We start from the raw sequence: 23,077 nt of genomic DNA on the forward strand, positions 1-23,077 counted from the left end.
GTATCCTGGTGTTTCATTCCCATCCCCGTGCTCGTTACCGTTAACCCCAGTAATCTCCACCCTCTTTTCATCACAATAGCCTCGCTAACGTTACAATTATCATTCTAATATGTACTAGCTCTCGTTACAGTAAAGATAAAGCCGGGTTTGTAATTGCAACTTAATTGTGCTTCTCATCCCAGGACTGTAACGTTATTATCATCCGCAATATGTGTCCACACCCCGGCTTTGAGATCACCCACTCTCCAGTGTGGGCTGGATGTCTCTCTAAGAACACAACGTTATGCCAAATTATTGATGTAAGATTTGCCTGGGTGTTTTGAAGATCGGCAATTAAACCGAGGATCCCCTGCAAGACTATATATGTACGCCAATTTCTAGATTGGATCCCACAGTTATCAACAAAATGCTTTATAAAACGTCTCGTCAAACGATCACTTGCTAATCCTCATTGTCACACTACATATTTTAAATTGTCAATGCAGTTTGGCGTGCTCTTTCGTTTTAAAAGTGAATGGCACATCGTTGCCGGGCTCAATCGTGTCCACTGAGCTGTCAAACCGTGCGAAGCAGTCAGGGCTGCGTGTCACCGACTCAGCTGTATCCATAAAGCATCCTCTGCATGCATCTGAGAGGTTAGCAAGCTGAGCGATTCCATTCGAACCAGGGCTGCAAAATGTAACTAAAATTGGAGACGTATGGTCTGGAGATAAGGATGTTGGCATAATTGGCCCGATTGGGTGCATCTACCATTGCTCCAACTGCTGTTCCTTCAGTTCTGCCGTGACTGCTGCGGGGAGCGGGCTATAGCACACCCTGGATTTCTGTGTGCATGTGCTGTCAAGCTGGAGGATGCTTTTAGTTCTTAGAGGGTGCCATTGTGTCTGGGGATTTAATAGCATTAATAGCGATGTAGAGTAGAGGTTCTGCCTGATGGACAGCTTTGAACAGATCACATGTAAAGGACTCATAGGTGAATAAAGGCATAACTGACTTGAAATGCAGCTGTGTATGTTTAGAATTCCTCTGCAAAATAAGTTTTAGAAAATTGAGAGCACTCATTAGGGTTAGTGTGATGAAGAGCAGTGCTCTTAATGTCACCATAGGTGCAATACATTATAACTGTATAATACCATTGGAACCCTGCAGTGTGCAAGCTATTCATTTGTTTTTGTAATTATTGAATGGTTGATTATTTAAAATACAATGATAGATTTCTGCAACATTTATAAAGCAGAGGTAGCATATCCTTTTTGTCAGTCCAGGATTTGGCATCATGCCACTTCTACATACCTGGTTCATTTGACAGAGTTACAACCTTGATTTTGGCCATGAAATGTCTATTTGCATGAGCATGTTAGCCTGCCAAGTTCATATTGTTAGGGAATTTTTGGCTTAGGTAGTTAAACTTTGACGCGGTTTATCATTTTCTCCTTCTGTAATCTCCCTTAAGGAAAGGCAGCTTGGGCTCATTGTTGATGCCAGTCTATGACTGAGCACAAGCTACCATGAGATAGTTATTGATCAGGGACGTCTAGAGGCCCTTTATTATCTGGAACCTAGGTTCCCTGGCGCACATTCTTTTCCAGCTTTAGGTAGATTCAGGGTCCATATTTCTCTGGTCTCGCTGACCAGGAATGTTGATTGTACACTCTGAACTGCTTAAAACCTCGTATTGTAGGAGAGTTCTTCAGAATTGGTCGGGCAAGCACTCTGTCACCTTATAGCTGTAGCACATGTCTTGTCAACTCTCCGGGTGTTAACTTCATATTGAACCTTCAGTGTTTGCCATCAAAGTTCCAGCTCTACCGTGTCTCTCTGAGTTTCATCTCCATTGCTCCAGAAGTTTCCATCACAGATATATTAGGTAACATACAGGAAGTGCTATGCTATCTTGTATTCCTGCTAGTTTGCATGGCAGTGTGCATGTGTGCTACCAGCCCATGTAATCTCAGAATGTGTGGCTGCATTTTGCACAAACCTGTCTGTGGCACAATGGTTTTATGTTTTTTACATTTGACATTCACTGAAGTGTTGACATGTGCTGGCTTTAAACTTTACATCTACTCTATATCCCTTACACCAAATATATCACCTGGTTTAACTTGTGTAAGTGTAGCGAAGGGTACTGCTTGAAAAGCTCATTATTGAGAAACATTACATTTTATAGAGCCCTCTCTTGAAAGTCCCCTAGCACCAGTCGTCTTTCTGCAGAGGGCCACAAGTACCTTCCGCATGCAACTCAAAAATGTGTGATCATCATGCTTATTGCACATTTAGCATCGGTTATGACTTTATGCTCGTTCCACTCTAGTCCAGTTAGTGGCTTATGTACACTTGGATTGTTTGTAGAGAAGAAGACGAGTAAATACATTGAATGATTGTTTTGGACAGTGGTTGTGTGAAAAGATTCACAGTCACAAACATAATTTGTCTGGAAAGGAATACAAAAACAGCCAAATGGCTTTAGACTTCTTTTACAACAACATAACTTCTAGTGTAAGATCAGTAGATGTGGATAGTAGAAATGCTTTCTACCACATTGTAGGTTAAACTACCTTTTTTATATAACATATTTGATTTGTTAGACAAACACATGTTGTCTTTTATAACCAACCTCTTGTAATTTGGCCTAAGCCTATATAAAATGGCCGAATGATGGGGAGATAACAGGGACCATCACTCTTGTTCGCTGCACTCTTTACACATCTTTACTGCTGGTGAATGGGGCAGCAGTAATAGATGAGGAGAAGTAGGACAGGTCCATCCGTCATGCCTGGCCAGAGAATGTGCATGACTTTGCCTATTGATTGAAGGCTTAAAGTCTGGAGTCCATAAAGGGAACAACTGTGTGACTTTCTTTCTCTGTCTGCCTGTGTCTGGACCTGCTGACAGCCTTTACTGTTGAAGCTCCTGAGCTGTGTGTGCCCTGTGATGAAGTAATGATAGGGAGGCAGGTAGTAGCTCTGCTGAGCTGTAAGTGCCAGGAAGCCAGGTATAGATGGCAAAGTGCTGTGATCCTTACTAGTGTTTATTCCTCAGGGTACTCCAAACAATCAACCACTGATAGCTATTGGCTATGAATGATTGTTTTGGAGAGTGAAAAGATTCACAGTCACCAAGATAATTTGTCTTTAAAGGAATACAATAACAGCCAAATGGAATTGAACTCAAGGCCTTAAAGGTCCCCTATTATCCAAAATGCACTTTTTGCTGTCTTTTATACATAAATATGTGTCCCCGGTGTGTAAGGAGACTCGCGTGTCAGAAAATAAACCCTCTCTTTTCCTCCTTACCCACATCTCTAAAAACGGAGGTACAAACGAGCTGATCCACATTTGCTGCCGATATGACGTAATGATCGAAATGTGGACTGGCTTTACATTGAACTCCTGGCAACGTCCCGTCCACCTGACACGTCCCAACCTATCGTCCCAATATACAGTCGCTAGCTGAATCTCCTCCGCAGCACCTCTGTGTCTGTGTGTTCAGCAGGATGTCTGCAGGAGGGACTTAGAGTTGTTGTTTATATAATACATATAATGTCTCTGTTCTAGTGGTAAACTCTGAGAAGAGTTTCAGAAATAATGCTGGATGGGGTTTAATCACGGCAGCGTTTAGCTGAGTTTCTCCCGGGAGAAAACTGTCTTCAAAGGAGCGCTCATGCCGAGAAGCATGGCCAGCAGCAGCTCCAAAGGGGCGTGGCCAGCAGCAGCTAGTTCATTTAAAGCTACAGTCAAAGAATCAGCACTTCAGGAACAGGGCTGAAGTAGAGGGGGATGAGGCATGCTACAATGGGGATCTGTTTGGTATTTTGAGCAAAACACTTCACAGACAAGTTTTGTATAAACATTGCCCAACAATATATTGTTCAAATATAGCATAATAGGAGACCTTTAAAACAACCTGACTAGTATGACAAGTATAAGATCAGTAGATGTGGATAATAGTAATAAAACCTACTTGCATTACAACTTGGGTCAGTACGGCACTTTTACAAAGCTATTGGCCGCTGATAGCTACTGTATTGGTCAGCACTAAGCAGAACTTTATACAATAGAAACATGGTTCAGTGTACATCACTTGCTTTTGTGAAGTAAAAACCCTGCACAAAGTTGAGTTTTACACACCATGCGGCTGGACTTGGCTGGGAACCGACTGACGGTCTCCTGGAATTTGGCTGGAGGACAATTTCTTTGTTCCTTTTTACTAATGCAAGTATCCAAGATCTTTAATGCTGAGCAAACACTTTCCCAAAAGACAACAAGTCACAAAATGCTATTAAACAGAAATGCATCTGTTCTTGCATGCTATTAAATTGAAAATACATGATATGATTTGATTTGTCCTTGTACTGGTGGATTAGGGTTGGGTTATGTTCACATTTGATACAGGTCCCTGGTATCTGGTACAATACCTAACTCTCTGTATTATCAAAAAGTATTATCCAGTTTAAAAACTATTCAAAATAAACGCATGATTATTTGAGCTTAACACAACTTTTGTTCCTCTCATTGCTTCTGTAGGTGCAGCATCCTGACCAACCATCAGACTGGATTATCTTCACTGGCACAGACGTATGGTTGGAGGTGATACTCAATACTGCCACCTCCTGTGTTTTATCCACCTATAAAGCAACAAATCCGAGGGGCCACTGATCAGCACTGGATCCTGTTTTTGATGTTGGAAAATGACACTCTCAACCTGAAAAACCTCAAGATACAAAAAGGATTCTCTATCTTCCATACATAAAAGCCACAGCGCTTCTCAGTTTGGTTGAGTTCATCATTAGGACGTCGCTCCAGAAAGAGTGTTTCCTCCAGGGGATTGTTGCGTGAGGATGTTATCAGAGCCTCAGTGCTCTCCGCTGGGAAAGGAAGCAGAGGGAAGGCCCTGCGTGTCCCTGGAGAAGAGGGGAACAGAGCCCGTAGCTGGAAGGCTGACTGTTAGATAACTAACAGGCACGGTCACACTCTAACACAGTGGAGCGAGGAGACTAGTGGGGGGGTTTGCGTTGGCTTGCTGATACACTAGATGGAACCGTTATCTTTTCGCAAATAACTCCCAGCACTCCAAATCCACTCTGTAAATTAAGTTCATTTACATGGATACTGATGGATGTTCTGCTGGATTTTCCTCCAGATGTTTTGGAAAGACCACCAATGTGTTCTTTTTGTCTTCCGATCACATCCCCGTTGCTGGCAGGTGAGGTGGTTTGAATCAGCCACCGGCGGGGTTTAGGCATGCCCCGACACAGGAAAACCAGGCTACTCCACTGGCCCCTTTACAGACTGCTGGTTCTAATACGAGTCCTGGACTGAAAGCAAATTATCTCCTCCCCCAAACAGAGATTATCACCTTTTTTTAAAAATCAAAACATTGTTGGGCTTTTGATTTAAGGGACATTTTGCTAGCACAGACTTGCCTACAAGCTTGCCATACACACCCACAACTTGTTTTGTTTTCAGCTTTCCTCTCCGTTATCTCCTTCTTTTGGCCTTATTTGCTCCATCTTTTAAGTCTCCTACTCGGAAATGCCTACCTCTGCTATCTCTTGCACCTCACCAGACTCCATTCACACACCAATCAAATGAAGCTGGATGAGTTCACATCAGGTGCAACCGGCATCCGTTTAGCTGAGTCTGTCAGGATTGGATTGGCACTAACCGAGTTTTAATATCTCATTAACAAACCTCTTTTCATCATCATGTTTTTAATCAAGCCTTTATTCACATTGCAAAAGCTCAGCAGATGTCCTCTCCTAAAATGATACTACTCTAGTGGAAACAGAGGAATGATCAGATACTAGTGGCTTGTGTTTGTAATTGAATGACATGTTGGGAAAAACAGAGTCCAACTAGAGTAGTGTGAGGACCCCTCCCCCTCTTTTCAATTAGTGGCTTATTTGTTCATCCTGCTTTTTCACCACACACACACACACACACACACACACACACACACACACACACACACACACACACACACACACACACACACACACACACACACACACACACAGTAGATCAGGATTGACCTAAGACCCATTTCCACGTTAAAGAGGAAGCCCTCTTTAATTATCCCTCCTTTTCTTTTCTATTCATCCTTTTTTACATTTTTGTTGCCAGTCCATCATCTCTACCCCCTACACATCTACTTGTTACAGAAACATTTAAGTCTAAGTGACGCATTCCTAACCATAACGGTTGCTGGAAAAACACACCCCACAACACAAAGGACGTGATGCCAGGTGTCAGCAGTAAGAGTGGAGGGCGGGGTCCATCCTCGTCCCCCCTCCGTCACACCGTGATCCCGGCCGGCAGACCCCTGAGACCCTCCCGCTATGTCCCGGTGTCTGCAGCCACGTTCTTCCTGGTTGGCTCCACCACGCTCTTCTTCTGCTTCACGTAAGTGTCAACATTGCATCGTCTCACTCACAGGCCTGTTGAAGTGACAAACCATCACGTACAGTCAGTAGTGCCAGAGAGCAGGGCCTCTTCTTTGTGCATGTCCTGGCAGCGTCTGTTGTCTTTCCAACCCTGCTGTTTACCACGGCCACTACCGCATGAGGAAAGCATCGACGCTGCGTCAGAGCGCCACGCGTGACGTTTTCCTCCCACGAAATATGAATTTTGTCAGCTACAGTAGCTTCATAGAGCGTGTTTCTCAAAGTAAGTTGTTGAAAATAGCGCCTTTTTGAATATGAAAGATGGTGCGGTTATGCATAGCTGAGTAAATATTAATGAATCTTTTAATATAAATTAACCATAGATTTAAGTATTTTTATTGTTATTGAATAAATTACATTTTCAAAAAGGTTTGAAATAAATCGCAATACCAAACTTGAAAATCAAATACCTTCCCAAAGAACAAATGGTTTAATGCCCTAAAGAGGCAGAGTGATGTGTGAGGGTACCTGAACTGAGTCTCTGCCTGTGTGGCTGTGTGTTGTGATCCCAGCCCCCCTGTTTATGTAGCCTGTGAATATAAGTGAGAACCTTGTATAGCCAACCGGCACGGGTTGTCTGCCTGAAATAAGCTCTGAATCTGAATATATTGAATATTGGATTTATATTGATTCAGTAGACAAACAAACACAAGTGCTTTTTCTGCTCCATGTCTGGTGGATATGCAGCGGTACAAAGCTGTAAACCCAAAGCACACATTATATTGTTTTCTACTAAATTGAGTATTGACAATGGAAATAGTGACCCAGGGCTTGTTCACAATAAGCTGGAAGTTAAACTTCGAAAGTGATATACTGTAAGTCATTGCGAAATCTTGAAAACGTTTTTATATATTAATCTCATATCAGTGTGCGCATTAAAGATTAACCTTCAATACATGAATAGGCTGGTTTAATTTGTACTTAGCTATCAGACTAATGGCACCAGGAAACATGGTATTGTAAACCAAGAAAGGTGGCTGTACACCCGTCAGCCTTAACATTATGACCACTGACAGGTGGAGAACAGTGATTATCTCGTTAGAATGGCACCTGTCAGTGGGCAGGAAAAATGGGCAAGCGTAAGGATGAGAGCGACTTTGACAAGGGACAAATTGTGATGCTAGACGACTGGGTCAGAGCCTCTCCAAAACTGCAGCTCTTGTGGGGGGTTCTGTGGTCAGTACCCACCAAAGCCAGAGCTAAAGTCTCTCCTGAGTGTGTCAGATAGTGCTTGTCAACAAAGAACAAGAGGAAGGGGATGTAGATGTAGTTTCGGAGTTATGGGATGGAATAAGGACTTGTGCGTGTGTTTGAATGTGCATGTGGTTTAAATGTGAGAAAGTGGGATTGTGAGTTAGGGTGCTTTTGTGCCCGTCTGTCTGTGTTTGTTTGTGAGTGCATATGTGAGAAAATCTAATCTGTGTGTGTGGCCCGTTAGCTTTAGATTAGAGAGGAGAAAATAGGCCAACATCTGTCACTCTGACAAAAGCCTGTGATTCAGTCTCTCCCTGCAGTCTCACTAGTAAATTAATAGTAATCTGAAAAGTGAGGGCATAACCCAAAAAATGGGATCACTCTGTCGATGGCCCCTTCCCCACCTGATACTTGCTTGGACCATGCCTTTTTTTTTTTACCATGACCATTATATTGATTTAAACTTCAAACCAATTCCCCAGAAACTACGCCGGGCATTGTCCACATTTTTATAGCATCCAAACAGTGGTACTTCAACTTTTTTGTCAGACACGTGAATGACAAAAAAGAAAGTGTTCCCATTGACTTACATTGGGAAAACTACGTCTGTAAATCAGCATATCATTTATTTTGCGGTAAATGAACTATACAGTCTGAAAAGTTGAATAGCATGTAAAATAGGCTAAAAGCTGAATCCAGTTTTAGTAATTTAACCCCCATTTTATTTATTTTTTAAATGTATTTGCATTTTGAGAGACTATTTGATTACAAAGCAAACGCAACAACATACGTAAAATAACTACTTAACAATCCACAAATCAGGAAAAGAAAAAGAGAAAAACAAAAAACACACAAACGGCTAATGACTTATAAGAATGGGTACAAAATGGATACAACATTCGTCACATCTTAGCACCTGGTATACAGTACATTTATTTCAGTTTTATAATAGACCGTTTTTTGGCTTCTGATTATTTTACTAGATTCTTCAACTGTGAGTTGATTACATTTTTTCTTTTATTAAGTTGTAGGTATTTTCCCTCCATTCATTTGATTCAGCCAAGGCCAAACCTTACGTTGCATTGGGAGGTGGGGCTTAAGGACATTGGAAATGTGCATGCTCTATGGGTGGAAAGTCGTGGGAAGATCTGGGTATTCTCGTTGTCAAGAGTTTTCAATCACCACTGAGCAACGTTCATTGGAATAGCTCTGAATCCATTTCACTTTTATCTACCATATTGCTATGATGACACACACACTCTCAAGCTGAAAATGACACTAGCATTGCTGCTGATAATAACTATTAGTCTATAGAACAAGCGTCAGTGCAGCTTGTCTTTCTGGAAAGACTGCTTCACTTTCAAATGTGACCTTAATATGTGTCAGAATCTTTGTCTTGTTTTTGAGTGTCGTCCTCTGTCCTCATGTTTCAGGTGTCCGTGGCTTTCAGAGCGGTTCTCTGTGGCTGTGCCAATCTACAATGGAGTCGTTTTCCTGTTTGTTTTGGCTAACTTCTGTATGGCCACATTCATGGACCCCGGCATCTTCCCGAGAGGTGAGTGCACTGATCATTTAATATATGTGTGCTTCATTTGATGAGTCTTTACCTTTCTTGCTCGTCTATGCATCGCTGTTGGAGCCTTTTTAATCGTAGGGTTGTGTTAAAGATGTTTTCCTGTCCTTGCAGCTGAGGAGGATGAGGACAAGGAGGACGATTTCCGTGCCCCCCTCTATAAGACTGTGGAGATCAGAGGGATCCAGGTCAGGATGAAGTGGTGCTCAACGTGTCGCTTCTACAGGCCGCCACGCTGCTCCCACTGCTCCGTCTGTGACAACTGTGTGGAGGTGATCTAACACTCACCCGTTCACCTTTCACAAATGCATACATTCACTGCACCTGATTCTGTTTACAAGTTTGTACCACCCCAGTTTTTAATAACGTAACAGGTTTTTATTTGTGGAGTTCATTAAAGTATCCCATCATCAACTCTATATCGGTAGCTTAACCCTTAAATGGTTTCTGTATCATGTGGGATACAGTCATTTGCTGGGCTCGGTCCATGTGCGATATGGGTCTGATAACAGTGTAATACAGGAAAAATAACATCGTAACCTTGGTATAATATAGGTGTAATATTGATGTCACATGGGTGGATTAATGCATAAAGTGGATGTAATAACAATGATATATGGGTGTAATAACAGTGTAGTTACATAGGGTGTGACAATAGCGTAACATGGGTATAATAAAAGTGTATTACAAATTTAATCATGCTGTAATATGGGTTAAATGTGGTAAAAAGCAATCAATCATTTTTTTAGTGATTGCCCATTAAAGGGTTAATTTGTGTTATTTTTCAGTGACATGGATTGGACTTGGTGATTTTTTAGCATTTGACAAACTTCCCCAACACACCTGTTCATCAAGCATCACGATTGAAACATGAAACAATTCAGTTTGCAGTTGTCTCATTTACCGCTGTTATGTTGTTGTCAAGCACACCGTACTAGCTCGGCTAACAGTCTACGATTTGAGCTTAGTTGCTGTTGCTGTACATGTTCAAATTCAGCACATTGTGGTCAATGTGTTTGCTGGCTGAGACAGAGCAGGGGCCCCTGCAGGCAGAGATTCACACGAGAGGAGACAGAGGACAGGAGGACTGACTCAATGCCTCGGTGTGTCAGGGCCTTCCATTGCCTCTCGATGTGACTGTCAGTGTGAATGTGGTTCTGTCTCCGTGTGTCAGCCTGTGATTGACTGTAGACCTGTCCACGGTGTATTCTTCCGCCCCCCCAGGGTCAGCTGTGATCAGCTCCACTCAGCCCTCTAAAGGAGATGTGGTTACGGATAATGAATGCATGGATGGAGCCTTTGAATGTGACCTATTTCTTCTTGGCACATAAAAACGAGTGTACTAGTGTTTTTCCTCCATTACACGTGTCTGCTTTGATTGTTGTCAAATGTCCTAATGGTTGCATGACAGTGCAGTGAAAATGTAGTTTGACTTTGAAAATGCCCACGGCATCACCATGCTATGATTACATAACAATCTAACAACGGTTTGCCAACGTCAAACTGAAGCCTAATCTACGCTTTCTGTAGGGAGTGCGTCACTTTGTTTCCTGGCTCCATGATTCCTTGTTAAACTATGTTCCTGACTAAAGGTGCTCGGATCAGGGTTTTTGAGGTTGATCACTGATCGCTGCAAGCAGTTTCTGCTGATACAATCATGGAATATAGGCTTTATCATTTGGACCCTTCTGTTTATGGTGTGTCATTGTTTAATAGCTGCAATCAGCAACTCTCTACCTCACTCAGTGCACACATCCTTCCTGTCCTTTGGCGACTACACGTTTAGCAATAGAAGAAATTTGGCATGGAGGTCAAGCATTTGTATGCGAGTAGAGCAGAGTGAAGAACATGAGAAAGCAGGCAAATCAATATTTAAATGATATTACGATAGTGGCTGGTTGAAAGCACTACCCTTATTGAGGACATCTGATCATTTTACATTCTTTGTACGAAAAAAACTGACATTTTACCCAATTCACTTTATTTTTCTCATACTGGCAGTCCGGGGGGAGTGTGTGAGGGAGAGAAACTCCCTCTGGAGGGAACAAAGGGATTTTAGCATTTACAGACCATTTACAAAAACCGTGCAATGTAACACGCTACAGGGAAGAGAAAACTCTAAGAAGCATAATAGAGTAATCTAAGTATAATTGAAGGGACTTGTGCTTTGTGATCATGTCCATGTCATGCTAATTTATATTATATTATTTGTATTGCTGTGAAAACATCTCCTTCAGACAACTGTATTTATCGCCACAAACTTCCACAACACACTTGAACACGTATTGTAATTATATTCTCGAGTCAAGCATGAACACATCATAATGTATTTCAATGCAATCTTGATTCAGCGCACAGAGATGCAATAACCTTCTTTCCTTTAACACTTCTTATGTAGGACTTCGACCACCACTGTCCGTGGGTGAACAACTGCATAGGCAGGAGGAACTACCGCTACTTCTTCCTCTTCCTCCTCTCTCTGACGGCTCACATCATGGCCGTGTTTGGCTTCGGCATGCTGTTCATCCTCTACCATCGGCAGAATATTGACCGCCTGCACGCCATCGTCACGTATCCTTTAAGGATCTGTTTTTATGGATTGAAATCAGCGTAAACATATTCTGGACTGCCAGTTATTGAAAGCACAATGCAATCTGTAAATGAATCTGGCCTCTTAAGGTTTTTCCTTAACCCCCATGCTCTCAGGCTGGCTGTAATGTGTGTTGCAGGCTTGTTCTTCATCCCTGTTGCTGGCCTCACTGGCTTCCACATTGTGCTTGTGGCCAGAGGCAGGACTACCAATGAACAGGTGGGAACAGTACCAAGACATTTAGTCCTGGAAATCCTGTAGTTGATCTTGATCTAGATCTAGAACAGCACTATATGAAAAGTGTCTATGTGCCATGTAACTACAAATGAATATGAAAATGCAGAGAAGGACATCTCTGTTTTAAAATGTGAAACCAGAACAAAAATATATATTACAATTTGACATAATGAGCTGCTGTCCACACAGTTTTAGTACAGGTGGTAATCCGTGTGGGTACATATATGTTCTCTAATTATCTATATTTAAGCCCAACATGCTTCATTAAAATGTTGTTTAAATCTTTCACATCAAGACCTGTTGTCTCTGCATGAAATCATTTTGATGTTATCAGAATAAGTGACATTATTTAGAAGTACGTCAGTGATCATGCCTTTGCCCATACTGTTTTCACTTGAAACGATTGGAGAGTTCGATAACCTCTCGTACTTTCTCCATCCCCCCTCTCATCTTCTGTCATCTCTGGTGTCCCTCTCTTTCTCCAGGTGACGGGGAAGTTCAGAGGAGGTGTTAACCCTTTCACCAATGGCTGTTGGAAGAATGTCTCTCATGTCCTCTGCAGCTCTCAGGCACCCAGGTGCATATTCTCCCTTTTCCTTTTAGAAATAGTTCTATCTGGTTGGCTGTTCATAAGTATTTTACGAATATTAGCGGTTTATCGTCTCCATCGAGACTACATGATCACATAGTTTAGGTTTACAACAGTGACTGCACTACAGTGGATCCGGACATTTGCCAACTTTCCTGTTGTGCCGATTCTGGTTGGAGAGAGTTTATCAACAGCGGTTGCTTACCCTTTAAAAAGAGCCATCACCGTGTTCGTCACAGCTGCGCTTACTACGTCCCTGACAGCGCTCCACGTCGTGCAGGCTTAAAGTTCTCAAGAAAAAAATTCAATCAAATACATATACATACATGTTGATGTCATTCTTTATAAAGCCTTGTCAATCAATTGTTTTCAAGCTTAATGATTATCGCAGTTAATATGTAACCGCATCATTTCCAAATCGTCACGTTGATTGGTCAGATTTTTTCCTCACAGACACTCTGCGTAGTTTATTACTGAACTAAGAATAAATCTTGTGACAGCAGTGCATTTGTGCAGTGGTTGGTCTTCATGCTGTTGTCTGTGTTCTCTGCAGGTATCTGGGCAGGAAGAAGTGTGTGCAGAGTGTGTGTGTGCAGCCTCCCTTCCTGCGGCCGCAGCTGACAGAAGCCCAGCTGGCTGCAAAGATCCTGGACAACGGCATCCAGGGGGACCTGCACCGGGTAAGAACAGCAGGATGGGAAGGTGGTGTAAAAACAGAAAGAGCTGCTTTGGTCTGTTGGTAAACACACGTTATGTAAAGGTGCTGTGCGTCTCACTCCGATCTGCACTTGGTAACTTACAGGCGGGTCCAGGTGGCAGCAGAGCTTTTAGACTTTTGAAAGTCAATAGGCAGAGATCCTATAAGGTCACACAGTAAATGCAGGTCAACCTGGACTATGAGCCAAGAGCGCCTTCATAACAAAGCTCACAAAAACACAGGAGTCAAATCCATTAGGGTTTGAGGGGCTTGTTTTATCATGCTGGCCAAGTTCAATTGTTGAATCTTTTCTGAATCATTTGTAATGTTATTTTCAAGTGTTTGTGTTCATTTTTCTGAGAAACTGCTGTATCACAATTCTATGGAAAATAAGTGCTTAATGAAATAAAATATTCCCAGAGGGATTGATATGTGTAAAAGGTTAAAATAAAGACATGAAGTTAAGGAGCAACACTGTTCCTGTCAAGAATGTCTTTACCTATTCTTTTAATTATTACAAAAGCACAAACAGCGTGTGTTTGCATTCAGTACAGCTAGCTGGCTAGCATAGAAGAGTTAACATTAATGATGTGTTACATGGATTTATCCAGTTCAATAGATATGAACAATTTCAGGAATGTAAGTTAGGTGAAAAGATGAGATACTACTTTTCAGATTCACTTTTAATGTTATTCATACAGAGAATGTTCTGTGGAAAGGTGATTAAAAATTGCAGGAAAGAATTGAAGGAGATTTAGTTTTCCCCAGTACAATCTTGTTTTGATAATCACCCCCTTTTTTAAAACATTTGTTCATCCAACCAATTCATTCTTCATGGCAAACCGATTATTTATCATCATGCAATAACACCCAGAAAGCGTTGTGGTTGCATTGAGCTGCTGATAAGTTGCACCTGACATCAAATGTGGCTTCCTGGTTCAAACTTTATCCTGAACCTGATCGCGCTTTTTGCAGCATCTGATTGTTTATTGCACTTAATTGGAATATATATGTATATTTTTTGGATTGTTATTATTTTTGTAATTATGCAGCTTTTTAAATCTCACTCACTCCCTGCGGTACTCCAAAGAACCCCTAGGAGGACACGCTCTTTCTTTGGAAAAACACTTTCCTGAAAATTACTCATTTGGTATTTTTAATAAAGGAGGTGATGTAATACCATGAACTGCATTCTCTTCTATCCAGTCCAAATCCAGTCTGGAGATGATGGAGAGCCAGTCATGTGACGCTGAACCTCCACCTCCTCCCAAACCGGAGCTCCGCTACCCTGGGATCACCCGAGGAAACACAGAGGGTAACGCTGTCTGACTCCTAACCATACAATGCTCTGATTCACTACTTCACAGTGAGGTTGTTTAATTCTTTGTCTTCCCACCCTCCTGCAGAGTGCAGTCTTCTGAACAAAGCCCCTCCCACCCCCACCATGTACAAATACAGGCCCACCTACAGCCCTGGGAAGAACCACACAGCGCTCACACATGCTTACGCCAACCAGGTAATGCACTCATAAACAGTAGGCTGCATCTGAACAAGGGGGGGTGCATAAATGAAAGAGACATGGAGGGTGTAAGGGGCATTGAAACAGACATAGTATTATATTACACATAATTACAGAACACTTTATTAATCAGAGCACATTTAAGCAATAAAAAGGAAGCAGGAACTGATGTCTGTCTGCGTCTTGACATTATTCGACATCCAGTCGTGTCACTGATTTATTAATGTCGGACTGATCAGCTGTCACAATATGCATTATCAGTGAAGTTAAGAAATATTTGTTTCTAGAATTAGTCAAATTTGGGTGTAATATAAATACATTAAAGAAGAGAGCCAAAGATTGAGCCTTGAGGTACTCCAGATTTTCCATCAGAAATAATAATTAGTATTTTTTCATGATAAACACATTTTGTCCTTTCTGATAGCTTGAAATATAATCATGTGAGAGTCAGGCCAGTTGTGCATTCATACAGAGTGATCAAAAGTTTAAAAAGCTGCACTAAAAAGAGGGAATTCCTTGGTACATTTTCTATTTCATATTCATTTCTTCAACATGGTAGTATCCAATCAGGAGTGTTTCCACTGCAGATGCACTGTAGATCTAGGAATAGGTCTTGTATTAATTGGAGCTTGTATTTGTGGTAATTATTGCTGGCAGTGCAATGATGTAGGGATACAATCATTGTTTCAGATGTTTTGCTCGGAATGGGACATCATGTGACAGTTCACCAGAAGTTGGGATAATAATCAGGTTTCTGTGATTCACATATTTGGTAAGGCAAGATATGAGTAATACAGTGAGGGAAACTATAAAAAACAAATCGGCCATCAGAATGTAACTATAACTAAAAGTACATCAGCTGCAATCAAAAGGTGTGTGTGTGTGTGTGTGTTTTCATTTGTCCCTGCCTTTCAATCTAATGCATCTCCATTTTTGTTTGTTTTTTGATTTCCTGTCGCTCTTCTGGGTTTGGTTTCTCAGTGGCTTTCTGTCGATCAATATCAGTAAGTGGTTGTGCTGAAAGCAATTTTCCTCATATTTACTTTGTTTCCTGCCCCTTTCTGTTTGCCTGGACATGGGTGAAATACTGTGTGACTCCATCTAAAGACTGGATTCATTTATCTGGGTAATATAAAGTATAGGCCTGACGAAGAGATTCCTTTGAATCAAAGCATTGTATCCGATTACATCTGGATGGTTCTACTCAGTATGTGTACCCATGTCCAGTTCATTTCCTCCTACAGTACCCGTCAATCCACAACTGTGTTTAGATTTTCCTTCATTTCTCCCCGATTAGAAGTTTCCTGTAGATTCTCCCAGAGTTTGTCAAAGGAAGTAGTTCCCCTGTAGCTCAGACACAGTATCAAAAGCCTAAATGTACCTCTATTAGGCAATTTTACACAAGTGCCCTTGATATTTTATTTGATGTTTCAGCTGAGTTCTTTTCATACAGAGACAGGCCAACTGATGACTCACAAAGAGGAATCATCTTCCCTCTTCTCCTTTGTTGCCGTCTGAGGTGTAACTGTTTCTGTAATCGCCGCCTATAAAAGAATCTAAATGATGAAGTGAAATTAACAAAATTAGTGTGACCTCACATGATGCATACATACAACCGTTTCTCATACAATATAATAGATTTATGTGTTGCATTTTTTTTTTACTTTTTACCCTCACAACACCTCTGTACCAAAAACATTGTTATGGTATAAACATATTAAATATCTAACATGATAAAAAGGAAGACTTGACACATCATGACAACTTCCTGCACATGTTGGACGAAACAGAACGTGTTAATATAAAAAGCTTTTCTATTCAAATTCAGCCTCTGCATACCATACTAAATGTGTTCATCAGTCTGAAATGTGACTATGGAGATTCAGATCTTGTAGTTGAGTGAAAGTAGAAGTACTCAGATCTTGTACTTGAGTAAAGTAGAAGTACCAGAGTGTAGGAGTACTCTGTCACAGTAAAAGTATTCTAAATGTTCCTCCAGTGAAAGTAGAAAGTACTCTCATCTAAATGTACTTAAAGTAGCGACAGTAAAAGTAGTCATTGTTTGATTGGTCCATTTCAGAATAATATCTCTGATATGTTTTATAATGATTGATCATTAAAGTGTTCTCAGAGCTGGTAAAGGTGCAGCTAGTTTGAATGCCTCTGTATACTGCAGGGTAGCTGCTGGATTTACTGCAGGTGAACTAAAGTCTGATTTAAGGGCTGATTATATTTACCATCATTAATCCAGATCTGTAAAGTAACTACAGGGGTTAAATAAATGTAGTGGAGTAAAAGGACACCATTTACTCTGAACTGTAGAGGAGTAGAAGAACATTGAAAATACTTAAGTAAAGTACTGACCTCAGTGGAGCTGTTGTGTCAGGAAGTGAACACTGGAGGGAGTGAGAGTGCGGCAGGAATCAAATCAGAGTTTATTTATAAATCCTAATATCCCAAACCACAGTGGGCTTAACAGACAGACCACAGTGATAAAAGATCAAATGCATTTAAAATGAGATAAAATACAACACAAATAAATTAAAAATAATAAGATAACATACCATAAAATGTATGACAAACGTTGGGATATCTTAAACCAGCTTTAACTCTATGCTTTTGAAGGTCCTCACACACTCTTAATATTTTGTACACGGTCTGCTTCCCCAATACAAATGGGAAGTTGGTTCCACAAAGCAAGCTTGGTAACGCTCTGACTCCTGACCTGTGGACTCTGGGAACCTGCACTCGTAATGCCCAGAGGGACAGTGGGAGATTAAAGGGTCTTTTAAGTAAGAAGAAGAGTTTTACTTTGATCCTGTACTTCACTGGGAGCCGGTAGAGCTGCAGAGTGATGTGGTCCCTGTTCTGAGTTTGGGTTAATAGACGGGCTGCAGCAGGAAGTAGTTAAACTCCATGTAGCTCCTTTGCTCAGCTGCTTGTTGTCTCTTTTCCCTCTCTTCCTCCTGCTCCTCCTCCTCTTCCTCCTCCTCCTCCTCTTCCCTCCTCCAGTTGAGTCGAGGAGAGAGTGTTGGTAGTGCCAAAGACTCCTCTTCCTCCACCTCCTCCCTCCTCCAGGCCAGCCAGCAGCCCGGTTTCCGCTCCCAGCCCAGCCTGGACCGGAGGGATGCTTCAGGGGGGATTGGGGGAGGAGGAGGAGGAGGGGGAGGAGGAGGAGGAGGAGGAGGCGGGGGGGAGGAGAGGATAGAGGGGAGAAGAGAGGCAGGGAGCATCCCTGGCTACACCCTCGGTGGACGTTCGTACCCCTCCTTCTCCGACCCCACGGTCCTGTCAGGGGTGGCGTCTCGCTCCTCCAGCTCCACCCACAACTCGGCCGGCAACACCCACATCTCCGAGGCAACCACCAACTCCGCCAGCTTCAAGAGCTTAGCCAATCAGACGCCCCCGCCTCATCATCCGTCCCGCAACGGCAGCCTGTCCTATGACAGCTTGGTGGCAGGTGGAGACGACTTCGACAAAGGGGGGGTTGTGGCCCCTGAGGCCCCGTCTGGAAGACCCTGTACGCCGGCAGCAGGCGGCTATACCTCCCCCTTCCTGTCCCACCCGAGAGACACTGAGATGCAGTCACCCCATCACTACCACCGCTCCTCCCAGCATCACCACCACCACCAGCCCTTCCTCCATCGCTCCTCCTCTACCACATCCTCCTCCCCGCCGCCTCCCCTGGACAGGGAGCGCCTGCTGGGGGATCCTCACCTCCAGCCAGCCAATCACGCCTCCGCTCCACCCTCCTCTGCCGCCCCGCTTCCCCCTCACCATCACCACCACCACGCCCATCACCACCACCACCATGCCGCCCACCACCACCACCACCACTCCTCCTCTTCCTCGTCTTCCACCAGCCGCCCTCCTCGCTTCGCCGCTCCTTACGCGCCGCCCCCCCACCACCACGCCTATCCCTACCGCACCCGATCCACTGACACCCCTCTGGGATCCTCCTCCACCTCCACCACCCATCCTCCCCGCTCTCCGCACCCCCCGCCCCTGGGCAAGTCGCTCTCCTATTCGAGCGCCGCCGCTGCTGAGATGCAGTACCGGCTTGTCCGGAAGGCGTCGGCGTCAGCCGGGGCCAACGCAGCCGGGGTGGGAGGAGGAGGAGGGAGGAGGGGGAGGAGGAGGAGGAGTAATACCGCCGCCAAAGTGAGTATGACCTCCGCCTTCTGACGGGACCATTGGTTTGCACCTGCCCGCCTCAACAGCTGACTACCTGATTGACTGCTCCTCCTGCTCCTCCTCCTTCTCTCCTCCTCTTCCTCCTCCTCCTCCTCCTGCCAGGTTTCCTGTGAGTTCTCTCTCTTTCCCTCTGCTTGTCTTCCATGTGATGCTGCATTATCATATCGGTGCATCCTTCGTCTTGCTCTGTTCTTTAATATCACTGAGGCACAGACCCCATCGCATGAAGACACCCAGTCTGTCTGTCGCTGTATGTCTGTCCTTCCTGCTCATTGTCCGCCCCCCCCCCCCCCATGCACGGAGTCACTTTCATTGTGTCTGTTCTGTGACCTTAAAGACTTGTTGAGTGTGAATGCTGCATGAATTCCACTTTACAGATGATCTATGTTGACTCGATGCTTTCCACCTTCAAACTGAGAGACAAACATCCCCCCACCCAGCTTCCACATCACACTTTTATTTATGTATTATACGTTTCTTAATGAAGGACTCCCCTGATCACCTCCACAGCAGGAAGCTCCACAGTCTGACCGCTCAGTCTCGGGCTCCTCAGTGCTGGTTTTGAGGGTGGGGCTCTGCCAGGAAACAGAGACTGATGGTTTTACTTTGGGTGATATGATTATTAATCATGCAGCCTAACCATACTACTACTGCCCATAATCATTCCTTCTGTCAGTCCATCAGAACATCAATATTAGAAATATATGCAGATATATGTAGAAATACTGTTACTTGTTGTTACTGTCACGAGTAAAAGTCTGGCATTCACAATTGTACTAAAGTACAAAGGAATTAGCATTAGTATTTACTTAAAGTATCAAAAGTGCAGAATGACCATTATCAGAATTATATCTACTATATCACTGCATTATATATTATTTTATGCATTTATTTTTGAATAGTATGAACCTGGGAGAAACTCGTCTTAAATAAATGTAGTGGAGTATGAATTAGGCAAAAGAAAGTACAGTACTTGAGTAAATGTTACTTTACACCCCTGGATGACTGTGATGTCACAGGAGCATTAGGGTGCAGTGTGATGGGGGAGTCAGGTTGTCTGCTCAGGGTGCTGCAGGGACCATGTTCTCTGTCGGAGTGGTGAGAGGGGTGAGAGTGAGCTCTCGGAACTTCCTGTTTCTCTGACTGTCTCTGTGTCCTTCCTCCATCAGGGATGAGCTGATCCAGATGAAACCTCTGAGTCGGACCAACGGCGGCCAGCCCTTCTCCTCCTGCTCGGCCCCTTCCTCTCCCTGTCACCCAATCAGCGTGTCCGCCCGACCCGGGATGGCCTATCCCAGCTCCACACTGACACACAGTCCCGCTCACAAGCCTCAGGGTGGTGGGGTTAAGAAGGTGACTGGCGTCGGGGGCACCACCTACGAGATTTCTGTGTGACTGGCGACCAGACCCCCACCCTCCCTGGAAGACCGAAGAGGAGGTTCTGCGGCCTCCTCCCCCTTTGAGGGAGAGAGCCAGTTTTGAGGGTGTGAGCAGGATCCGGATCTCACTGCTGGTTGGCTGTGGAGCTAGACTGGATCCGCCTCATTTCCTGTGCAGGTGACGTTAGGATGGAGAACACAGGAACCATCCCAGTATGCTCGCTGTGGTCAGGTGTTACATTAGGCATTCCCACTGCCAGGGGGAGGGCTCAGACCCCCACCGGCCCCCACCAACTATAACTTTAGAGTCTACTTGCCAGCACTGTGAAGCTGGAAATATTGAGGACTCCACAATTTTGTGTTAGAGATGTGTATAACGGGCCCCCAGTAATTACTAACCGCTAGATGCTAACTCACAAATGTTGAGCAATTTTTACAATTAGCATGAGTTCCTGTTAGCATTAATTAGCATTGTGGCCTATGTGGACAATGGCTTAAAACTGGCATGGCCGATTTGGACAATTTTAGTGTGGTTTTAAAGGTTATTGAGGATTCTGAATCCATTTCTGACATTTCAGGATACAAAATGGAAGGTTTACCCAGGAAGGGGATATATTTGTGCTCTTGGTAGGCTGATTCTGACTACCAGGAGTAGCCATTGGATATAGAGAGCTATTGTGGATGGTTTGTTTATTTTTTTTGTTCAAATAAATAAGCAATGTGTCCAATACAAATGATCCAGAGATCACTAAAATGTCAAAATCAACCCAAAATGACAAACAATCAGGCCAACGGGAGTACAAAGATTGGCGTTTTCTGGTTACAACTGGCAATTTGGATCCTACACATTTCAGAAATGGATTCAGAATCTTCCATAACCCCGAACCTATCAATAATTGTCCATTTGGCAAAGCCATTTCTTAACTATTGTCCACATAGGCCATAATGCTAATTCATGCTAATCAACAGGAACTTATTCTAATTGTGCAAATTGCCCAACAGCAAGTTATCATCCAGCAGTTTCCATGTGCTGGGAACCGTACTTTACATTTCTAATGCATTGGGGTACTTTACATTTCGGGGTTCACTACAGGACTCTGAGCTGACACCTAGACTATCACCCATCAGCACTTTTACACTGAAGCTGCACTGGGTTAACATTGGTGATATTTTCCATCCTTTACACACTCCGTTTTTGAACATCATTGAACACTAGGATGATGATGATGCTGCACAGTGTGTGGAACCTGACTGAACTAAAAGTGGAGAGCTTCTCCCCGAGCTGTTCAGTGTAAACTAAATGTGATGTGTGCTTTGAATAAGCTTCCAGCAGATGGAGTGATCCGATTGGACCGTGAGAACAGGTGTTGTCGTGATGTGTGATGATCTGCTGCCACAGCCTGCAGTCAGTAACGTGGTGTTGTATTATGGGCTGGAAGGAACAGCACATGAACTTCTCCATCGATGTTGTGAATGGACTCGACCTTTAGATAGAGCCATGAAAACTGTGACTGAAAAAAAAACAAAGTGCTGATTCCCCGTCTGTTGATTTTCTCTTAGATGTGAATATGATTCCATGTTTGTACAGGGTGATGTGATTTTAAATGTGGATTTCTCTTTTTAAGTGGCGTTCATAGCAGACCGCAGCATGCACTACTATTATACCGGCCGCCGTGTGTGGTCTGTGAACAAACAGGAGACAAAGTGAACAAGGAAGTCATGCTTTGAACCCAACACAACTCATTCCTTGAGCAACTGCCTTGAAAATTAAAGTGTTTTTTATGTCACCCATTTAATTTGAAATAGTTTTATATGAATTTATATAGAAATATAGCTGTTGATAAATGAAGAGATTTAATGTTGACTGAAAGGTTGAGTTTCAGAATCCTGTTAAAAAAGAAAGACCAGCTGCCTTCTTTCTAACATATCCAGTAGTTATCTATACAAAGTTCACCCTATTCTACCATAGATGAATCTGGCTTCTCCCTCACTACCACACTCACTATTCTAACAGGAAACTTCGTCAGTGGAATTCACCATTGGTGGGCCTGGGAAATGCTTTTATGATGACGTTAAAGCACAAGTGAAACTCCCGGTCTGAGAACATGTGTTAAATGATGATGTTCGGACACCAACAATAACTGTCCTGCTAAAGGTTTCTGGGACAGGGCGATCCAGGATCAGCTGCACAGTAAGTCTACAGTGGACACTAAATCTAACCTTGAAAATAATATTGTTTTATTGCCTCTTTTGGAAACAGCACACCTTGGGAAATAATGGAGCTAACTGATAATAAAATGTTAATACGGAGCTTATTGCCAGAGTGGAGGAGGAATAGGTCCCAATACCCTGAAATGAGTTAGCATTTTACCACAGCATGTTTTGGGCAGATGCCTGAAATAGGGTATGTGGTTAACACAAGCTTATGGGATTTTCACGTTTTGTTTTACGACACAAAATACCAAATACCTCATGTGTGAATGTCCGAGGTATCATAAACATATCAGTTGCGTACAGGTGACTCCATAAAGTAGGAAATGTCATCATGCCAAACGTTAGCCATCCTTAGCTTAGCGGTGGTGACATCAATTCGTGCCAATAGCATTAGCTTTTGACGAACTGCTGATTACATTTACGCTACAACAATCACAAAGGGGTGT

General features: G+C 43.1%; 1 protein-coding gene across 1 annotated transcript in view; it reads left to right on the top strand.

Annotated features, from left to right (window-relative positions):
* zdhhc5a (zinc finger DHHC-type palmitoyltransferase 5a) overlaps positions 1 to 22,732 on the top strand; it is a 23,421-nt gene extending 689 nt beyond the window's left edge. The window contains 12 exon segments of the mRNA XM_063882931.1: positions 4,527 to 6,404; positions 9,073 to 9,194; positions 9,327 to 9,484; positions 11,611 to 11,783; positions 11,919 to 12,021; positions 12,525 to 12,616; positions 13,182 to 13,308; positions 14,532 to 14,640; positions 14,732 to 14,841; positions 17,857 to 18,963; positions 18,965 to 19,005; positions 20,208 to 22,732. Of these exon segments, the coding sequence (XP_063739001.1) occupies positions 6,241 to 6,404; positions 9,073 to 9,194; positions 9,327 to 9,484; positions 11,611 to 11,783; positions 11,919 to 12,021; positions 12,525 to 12,616; positions 13,182 to 13,308; positions 14,532 to 14,640; positions 14,732 to 14,841; positions 17,857 to 18,963; positions 18,965 to 19,005; positions 20,208 to 20,433 (2,532 nt within the window). The 5' untranslated portion in view covers positions 4,527 to 6,240 and the 3' untranslated portion in view covers positions 20,434 to 22,732.
* Positions 22,733 to 23,077: the final 345 nt, after the last annotated feature.

Source organism: Eleginops maclovinus, chromosome 5, assembly GCF_036324505.1.
Source record: "Eleginops maclovinus isolate JMC-PN-2008 ecotype Puerto Natales chromosome 5, JC_Emac_rtc_rv5, whole genome shotgun sequence".
NCBI classification, from domain to species: domain Eukaryota; kingdom Metazoa; phylum Chordata; class Actinopteri; order Perciformes; family Eleginopidae; genus Eleginops; species Eleginops maclovinus.